This window comes from Sinocyclocheilus rhinocerous, unplaced genomic scaffold, assembly GCF_001515625.1.
Source record: "Sinocyclocheilus rhinocerous isolate Xijiao unplaced genomic scaffold, SAMN03320098_v1.1 scaffold2653, whole genome shotgun sequence".
NCBI lineage: Eukaryota > Metazoa > Chordata > Actinopteri > Cypriniformes > Cyprinidae > Sinocyclocheilus > Sinocyclocheilus rhinocerous.
The window spans coordinates 24,873-34,002 of record NW_015664693.1 but is presented as its reverse complement, the minus strand read 5'-3'; the positions used below and the strand labels follow the sequence as shown (position 1 = coordinate 34,002).

General features: G+C 34.7%; 1 protein-coding gene across 1 annotated transcript in view; it reads left to right on the top strand.

The window, feature by feature from the left end:
* The window catches only part of LOC107730373 (disrupted in schizophrenia 1 homolog), a gene marked incomplete at its 3' end in the record, with an annotated part of 47,853 nt that overhangs the window by 19,893 nt on the left and 18,830 nt on the right, over positions 1-9,130 (top strand). Inside the window, exons 6-7 of the mRNA XM_016541196.1 lie at positions 4,859-4,913; positions 7,472-7,574. Of these exons, the coding sequence (XP_016396682.1) occupies positions 4,859-4,913; positions 7,472-7,574 (158 nt within the window). The remainder of the gene's footprint in view (positions 1-4,858; positions 4,914-7,471; positions 7,575-9,130) is intronic.

Sequence of the window (9,130 nt, the reverse complement as noted above, 5' to 3'; positions counted from 1 at the left end):
AAGTATTTTTAGTATTTTTACTCTGCTGTAAAATAACTTTCAAGTGTTTTTCTTTAGAAAACTTTACTTCCAAAGCATAATAAAATTCTGTTTAATGCCTACAAAAACGGCTGGTAGGGACTACAGCGAGTTGCTTCCTGGGTTCGTGACATCACAAACCCAGATAAACCCCGCCCCCGGGAAAAGACATCAAAGGGGGCGATGCCATGCTGCGCTGCTTTAGAGAAGAGGAAGAGAAAACTAGAGGTGCACGTAAAAATCTATTCATATATGAATTCACAAGTTTCAAAATCAATGTTCTAGAGCAGAGGTTCTCAATACTGTTCCTCAACGCCGTGCTTGCACAGGTTCTGCACGATCCTCTTCATTAATATCCTCTGCTTCTCAATCGGGCTCAAACTGATTAGCGATATCAATGACGCCGTTGTTTACAATACAACCGAAGCACATGCCGCTGAGATGAGGGGCGGGACGTTTAGACGCGCACTAGAGGCGGTTTAGCCAATCACAACACACTGGGCTAGCTAACCAATCAGAGCCCATCACCTGTTTCTGAGGGAGGGGCTTCATAAAAACAGGAAATGATCAGCGCGTTTCTCAGAGAAGGGACAGAGCGGTGTGGAATAAAGGTAAATTATGTGAAAAATAATGCGTTTAAAAAAAAAAAAAATTTTAACAAAGCATTAACGCATGTTGGACTGCACCCCATAAACACAATCAAGCCTAGAAAAAAAACAGTGAACCACCCCTTTAAATATAATTTAATACTCAATTACATTAGAAATCTGTTGCTTTCTTTCTTTTACTCAAGTAAAAATAATTCAAAGATTTACTTGAGTGCTAGAAAGTACTAGTTTCAGTTTCACTTTAAAATTTATTCCAGGAATACATGCTGCTTTGAACGATTATGTAATCGTGGCATCTGTAATTGTAATCACGATTAGAAATTCGCAAATCACAAACACTTGACACATCACCAACAAGAACAAGATCACCGAAGTATTTCTTACGCAAATCCTCAAACAAAGAGCAATCACACAAAAAATACTTCTCGTCTTCTGTCACAGAAATATTTGATGTTAACTTACAATAGCTACAGATTCTCTCTGCCATTGGTGTATTACTCCATCTGCCTGTTTCTGTAGCAAGATGATGACTTGAACATCTATAAAGGAACAATGATCGTACCAGTTGCATGTTATACATAGACGCAATGTAGCTCTCTTGTATCAATGAAGACTTGTATTGTGAATATATATTTAACTTATTATTTTCCAAAACTGATGTATACCATGCCTCGTGTGCTTTTTCTTTCAATCGTTGGTTAAGAATAGCTGTAAATGTTCTTATATCACCTAAGTACTAGTTTCAGTTTCACTTTAAAATTTATTCCAGGAATACATGCTGCTTTGAACGATTATGTAATCGTGGCATCTGTAATTGTAATCACGATTAGAAATTCGCAAATCACAAACACTTGACACATCACCAACAAGAACAAGATCACCGAAGTATTTCTTACGCAAATCCTCAAACAAAGAGCAATCACACAAAAAATGCTTCTCGTCTTCTGTCACAGAAATATTTGATGTTAACTTACAATAGCTACAGACTTGTATCAATAAAGACTTGTATTGTGAATATATATTTAACTTATTATTTTCCAAAACTGATGTATACCATGCCTCATGTGCTTTTTCTTTCAATCGTTGGTTAAGAATAGCTGTAAATGTTCTTATATCACCTACACTTTGAGCCTCGCAGGCACTAGAAAAACCATATAATACAGCAGAACTCTAATACGAGTAACCCATGTTTTTCTACCTAATTCATCTAATTGAAAAAGCATATTATAAAATTTTCTTGACATATGGACACTAGTTTTATCCAATACATGATACATCTTTTCATATAAGAAGTGGACAATACAGATCTACCCAAATCACCCAAGACAGCCACATTACTCACACTTGTGCTGATACACAGGAGTTTTTTTACAAAAAGATACCTGAACATTTTCAATACACTCCACTGGTTCAAAACCCCATATCTCAGATCCATGATAAAGTATAGGTGCAACCATGCGATCAAACAAATACAAAGATTGATTGCAGCTAATTTTATATTTACGAGCAAACCTTAGCAAGGAAAGCATTGCTTGCTCTTGCTTTGGCTTGCTAAAAGTTGTCGGGTTTTCCACCATGACAATTTTGGTGCAAACCACATTCCCAGATATTTGTAACAATTAACCACTTCAATCTGTTCACCGGCAAAATACCATTTTTCATCCTTATTTAGGGAGCCCCCTCTTCTAAAAAATTATTTGATAAAAAATTCTTGAATCTCTTACATCATACGTACATCTGCACTTTGTTGTTTATGATGAGAGAATTCACGAGAGAGCAGAATTCAGTCGGCGAGCGCGTGCAGTGAACAAGAACTCATCTGAACGCCTCTGATTGGCCATTGCATTCATAAGCTCAACAGACTCATGTGTGATTGGTTATAATGCGCAACACTGTAAAAACGCGTAAAAAAATCATTGCGCAACAATGAGCAGATTTAACGCTGCGGTCAACACTTTTCATTTTATTTGCGACAGCCGTAATGGATTTAGTTTAACTGTACAGCAGCATTTGTGTCTGTGTTGCCATAATTTCTACAAGCGGAATCTGAGGATATGCGGATATTACGTCATTGATAGGCGACAATGATTAGGGACGAGTCATTATTTAAAATTGGGATTTCTCTGGATTTACAAATCCTTGGGAACTTTTGGGTTAACATACACTGCATACACAACTGCATGAAATATATACATTTTTGGATGTTTTGTTATGAAAATCTTACATATTGTGCCTTTAATAATGAATTATAAGTGGAAGTTTGAGTATATTATCTGATTGTGATAGCATCAGTAAGAGCCAGTAATATTAAAATCTCTCTTTGCTGTAATGTTGAACAGAAACCAACAGGTGATCATTTAAAGATGTCAGATGTGCCAGTCAGCATTCGCTAGCGTTGACATTTGAGACTGACGTGGTTCAGTTAAATCTTATTTTCAGTGGATTTAGTTTTTGGAGGAGTTTCAGTGAGACGCTCCGGTGAAAAACAAAGGTCGTCTCTAGCAGCGATGAAACGTCTGTCTCTGAGCAGAGAAATATTGAACTCTAGATTGCATGACTCTGTTTGGTTTCTCACAGATTGATTTTGACGCATATGTAGATTTATTGGAGGTACGGTGCAGATTGAGGTCATAACATTGAGCCGAGCTAAACAAACCCCGCTGAGAGATTGATTTATTTTCTCCTGCACTGAGGGCCAGTTTAAAGCGAGTTTTGAGGAGAAGCAGCCGATTCTCCATGCAATCCTCTCTCTTTTATTGTATTTTTACCCGGCCCTTCTGGAAATGAGACACTTTTCAGCACGGTTATGAATTTTTATTGCTTTCAGGCTCCACAGAGTTAATGCCTTCAGATGCTGGTGTGGATGAATATTGGTTTTCTGTCCAAAACCTGTGCGTAATGCTTAAGAAGAATCGCTCAAGGCTCTTGATGAGGAATAGCTGATATTTTGTTTGTATGAGTTGTGTTACTGACATCTAATCCACTTATTAAACCTGTATATTACTATCAGGAGACACTTTATCCACTTATTTTTAAATAATTGGTATACCGTTACAGTTTCTGTTAATATTTTGAATTAGATTTTATTTATATATTTTGTGTTTTCACTTAAATTGTAAAGTTTTAGTAATTGTGTTGGATGCTTTTGTAATTTTTTATTTTATTTATTTTTTTATTTTTTTTAAATATGGCTGAAATATTTAATTTTTATGAATTCGTTTTAGTACTTCAACTTAACCTAAATGAAAATGAGAAACTAGCTGAAATAAAATAGTAAAAGTTTAAATTAATATTTTTATTTTAATTTACGTTTTATTTCAAGTAATGAAATTTATTTTATTTCAGATATTGAATTTTTTTTTATTGTTTTAGTTGCAGTTAATGATAATAACCTTGATACAAAGAGCCGAATCGCCCATCACACAGATTGCATTTAAAAACATATGAGACACAGTGAAAAGAAATAAACCTCCACAAATTCGTGACGCGTTTTCTAAAAGTTAAAACTGTTTTAACTTTGCAAGGCTTTCTAAACATCTCTTGTTTGAGACGCGAGTGCAGCAGTCATATTTGTCCGTCTAAAAATTGCGCTGAATATGCGTTCTGTGTGAATGGCTTGGTTTCGGTTTTCACCTAATCAAGATCTTCTCCACATTGAGCTTCTATATTTCTCTAATATTTTGAATGAATAGCGCAGCAACTGCGTGTCTTGTGGGCTAGACTTATAAACATAAAAATGCAACAACGTCACTTACATCATCATCACCGCGTCTCGCGCACCACTGATGACGCTCCCTGATGCACACCTAACATTTGATTGTACTATTTTTGCATTCAAATGCAAATGTTTATTTTAAATTCGACTAATATTCTTTTTTTTTAATTCACAATCTCCTCATCACAGGCAGGCACAGCACTCATTTCAACATGTGTTCGTGTTCGTGTGTGCGGTCTGCGTCACTCATAGTACGTGCCTATATCGTGCGCTATATCGAAGAAGGTGTACCGTCGATAAATATCGATACTGTTTTATCGCCCAGGCCTAATCACAGTATATAATTGTGCTTCGATATTGTTTGCTTACCTGTATTTATTAGTGTTGTCTGCTAAGTCAAGCATCGTTATTACTATTTCTTGTATTTGCCATCATTTTTAAGTGTAAAATGTATGACTTTAGTGTTCAAATCTCATTTTCAGCATCACTGATATTTATAATTTCCTTTTATTTCCAGACTTCAAGAGCAAGAGCGAGCACTGAGATTATCCACCAAAGAGGCAACGGCTAAAGTAAGTCCACATTTTAATCACATATTAATCATCTGTTCTTGCCCTAGGCATTTTATTTGACTTTACTTTATTTTATTAACAAAACGTTTGTGGCACAATTGTATGTTATTTATTATTTTATTTTAATATAAGATACTAGAGAACAATTCTCGGAGATCTCAAAATCTCAGGTAAATTTTGAAGTTTGTTTAGATTTTTGTTTTACTATAAAACAAGAAAAAAGACGCTGATCTGGAAGTGTATAATGGAATAACATACTCTCATGCTACTCACACTATTATACACTGTTTGAGATTCTGTATCCCACAGTGCAATGCACTCAACTTTCCAGTCTTTCTTTTCTATTTCCAGTTTGAGGAATGAACCGTAAATTATCTTAGTTACTAAATTGCATGATTTTTAACTACTAATTTGCTTATACTGGCCAAAATTATTTTTTATTTCATAAAATTCAAATAAAAATGTGAAATATCCATTCTGATAACTGGACATGCAACATAAGGTCATATGACAACATTGTAGCATGCTAACATTTACAAACATTAATCATTGGGTAATTTGTAATTTTTTTTAGCAGCATGTAGTTTCTGGAAAATAAGTTGCACTGGGACATGTCCCTACCAATATCCATGAAGCGCAAGCAAGCACATGCGTTGTGATTACTCTTTTCACAGCAGACGGGATGAGGAGGAGAAGAATTGTTGAATTTTTTGTTTTCTATGTGCTTAGATGCAGTTTTCACTGCTTTAGGATTAACAGAACTTTGGATAGTTTCCATGTACTTGTCTAGATCAACTTAATAATAAAGAAAAGAGAGGTTTAGAGCCAGATTTTTGTTTACGTATATGTGAAATTTAGCTAGCAGGAAACAAACGAAGTCATATTTTCCTATATTTTCTTTCGAGTAGTCAAACAATCCAAAGAAAACCTCTTTAAAACAGAAAAAAAAGTAACTCGGAAGAACATAAAAAAAAAAATCTGACCAAAACAAGTGTCTTCCTCAGAGAATGACAAAAACAGCAGATCACTGCAATGTCTGTCTTATATTATTTTGTTTGACCTCTTCATATTTAAGGAGAGAACTTTATAAAAAAAAGTTAGACATCGCTTATTATGATTTTCAATTAGAAGGGACGCTATGACATGTCTCTACCAATATCCAGCAACTGCTAAATTGTCACATACATTTAGCCCTTGATTTGCATGCTTGACATTAATATAATATAATATGCTTTATAATATTGCATTATATAAGTAGAGTGAATACGAGTACCAGCACATTTCAGATGATAAAATTAGATGATAAAAAGACTTATAATCTGTGAGATACAGAACTGGTGTCAATCCAAAAGCAAAGTCTCCACTTCCAGTTGCAGTGATGTGTGTGTGTGTGTGTGTGTGAGTTAGTTAGCACCACGATAATCAGAGACACAATGAGCTGCTTTCCTCCTGTGAGCAGCATGGAAATAGACATTTATCTGTGTGTATGTGTGTGTGTGAGGTGGTGTTTTCACCGTGGGTGGAGCTGAGAGGAGATGAGCTGCCTGAAAAATGGCACAGTGTGACTTTACCCTCTGTTTGGCCGTTATCTGATGGCAGAGCCACGGAGCGTCTGGCTGCAGCGCACAACCGCCTTCACATCGGGAGGACCAGTGGCATCTGGCCCACCACTAATGGCTTCCAGAATGTTCAGTGCCACACATGTATTTTTCTTTATTTTTAAGATTTTCTTTAAAAAGTTTGTGACACAAATGTATGTCACATTTAAGATTTTTTATTATCTTAACAAAAAAGTCTATGTGGCTCAAATATATGTTGTATTTAAAATTATTATTTTATTTGATGTAAGATATTATCTTAACAAAAACATTTATGTGGCACAGATGTATATTGTATTTACATTTTATTTACGTTTAGTCATTTAGCAGATGCTTTTATCCAAAGCGACTTACAAATGAGGACAATAGAAGCAATCAGAATCAACAAAAGAGCTTGATATGCATGATATGCAAGTGTTATGACAAGTCTCAGTTATAGCTTGGAAGGGCAGGGCTCAGAATGTGATTTAAACATTTATTTTTCTTCATAATCATATTTTTCTTACTTTATTTTTTATTCTTATATTTATGAATTTTATTTTATTTTATCTTTTATTTTAAAGGTTCTCTTAACAAAAAGTGTGTATGGCAAAAATGTTAGTGTTTTTATTTTATTTTATGCAAACTTTTATTTTTATGTTATTTTAGAGCCTGAAACTTCTACATAACCTCTTCATGCCCTTCGTCCTTTTAACATCTTAGCAGCATAATTTTTTTTGCGTTTTCTAAATTTTTTTCTACTCATGTGAATATTAACATCTGAATATTAACAGCTGTTGTGCATTAGCATTTATCATTTATGGCTCAATCTGAAGATGAGAGATGATGAGAGAAATGTGAGGACCTCATGATGGAGGAAATGAAAAATGCTCAATTTATTGTTGGTTTGAACTTTAACCTCAGTAAGTTGAGTGACTGCTCTTTTCCTCAGGTGTGTAATCTCTGTTTCTCGTGGTTCAGGTGGTGATGAGTCAGAGACTGGGCTCTCGTCTGCGACGGAAGGTCAGCGAGAGTGAAACGCAGCTGCTGACCCTTCATGATGCGAAGCTCGCGGCCATCTCAGGTACCGCTCTTTCTGTGCTCATCTGAACCCGTCGCCTCCTGCGGCTGTTTCAGATGTCACTGTCACTGTGTGCTCGACAGCACTCCACAATACAGAATGACAGGCTCAAAGTACAGCCCGTCCTCCACTGGGATACTTGAGTACTGCCTACAAACACTACTGTTCAAAAGTTTTGGGGGCAGTAAGATTTCTTAATGAGTTTGAAAGAAGTCTATTCTGCTCACCGAGGCTGCATTTAATTGATTAAAAAAAAACAGTAAAATTGTGAAATTATACTACAACTCAAAGTAAGAGTTTTCTATGTGGATATATGGTAAAATGTAATTTATTGCTATGATGCAAAGCTGAATTTTCAGCATCATTACTCCAGTCTTCAGTGTCACATGATCTTCAGAAATCATTCTAATATTCTGATTTGCTGCTCAAGAAACATTTCTGATTATTATCAATGTTGAAAACTATGGAAGCGCATTTCTGCCAAAAAATAAATAAAGTAAAGTTTTTATCTCACTATTTAGACTTTTAATATATAAACTCTGAATTTAATTAAATTTAATTATAAGGTTCTCTTAAAGTTTGTGGCACAAATAAAAAAAAAAAAGTTGAGATTTTATTATTTTATTTTATTTAATTTTAAAGGTTCTCTTAGGAAAAAGTTTATATGGGACAAATTAAGATTTGTGAGATTTGTTTTATTTAATTTTATTATATTATTTTTATTTTTATTATAATTTAAAGTTCTCTTAAAAAGTTGTAGTTATAGGTCTTATTTTATTCTGTGGCAAGTTTATATGTTATAGTTTGTGTCAATTCTTAGACAAAAAGTTAGAATTGTGAGGAAAAAAAGTCTGAATTGTGACGCATTTCAATGATGAATTTAATGAATCCTTGCTGAATTTATTCATTCATTCATTCATTAATTAATGTATTTATTAAGCACCAATAAACACAACAGCAGTTGACCATAGTGCTGTACAAATAAGATAAAAACAATAATAAAAGATAATGTCAATGAGAACAATAATAAAAAAAACACAAAGTTTAAAAAGCCAAAGTAAGAAAATAAGATTTAAATTGAGTTTTTAACTCGTAGACAGAATTAGAAGTTTTCACAGATAAAGGAAGTCTATTCCATAGCCTCGGCCCAACTATTGCAAATGCACGATCACCTCTTGCCTTTAATCGGGATCTAGGCTGAGACAAAGAGTACTTTTTTTGTAGATCTTGTTGGCTTTTTTTCTTTTTCATGGCCCCAAATATTGCAAGCTGTAGCGATATGCATATTGCGATATGTACATTTGCGGTACATTTTCGATATATTGCACAGCCCTAGCTCTCGCTTACGAGCCCCAGTTAAAAACCTGGCTGCAGCATTTTGAACCATCTGGAGTCGTGATACAGAAGACTGGGGTAGATCAACATATAAAGAAATACAATAGTCCAGACACGACAAGACAAGGGCATGTTTAACTCTCTCAAGATCTTTAAACGATAGCCAAGACTTGACTCTAGAGAGAAGTTCTAAATGAAAAAAACTTGCCTTCACTACTGTGTTA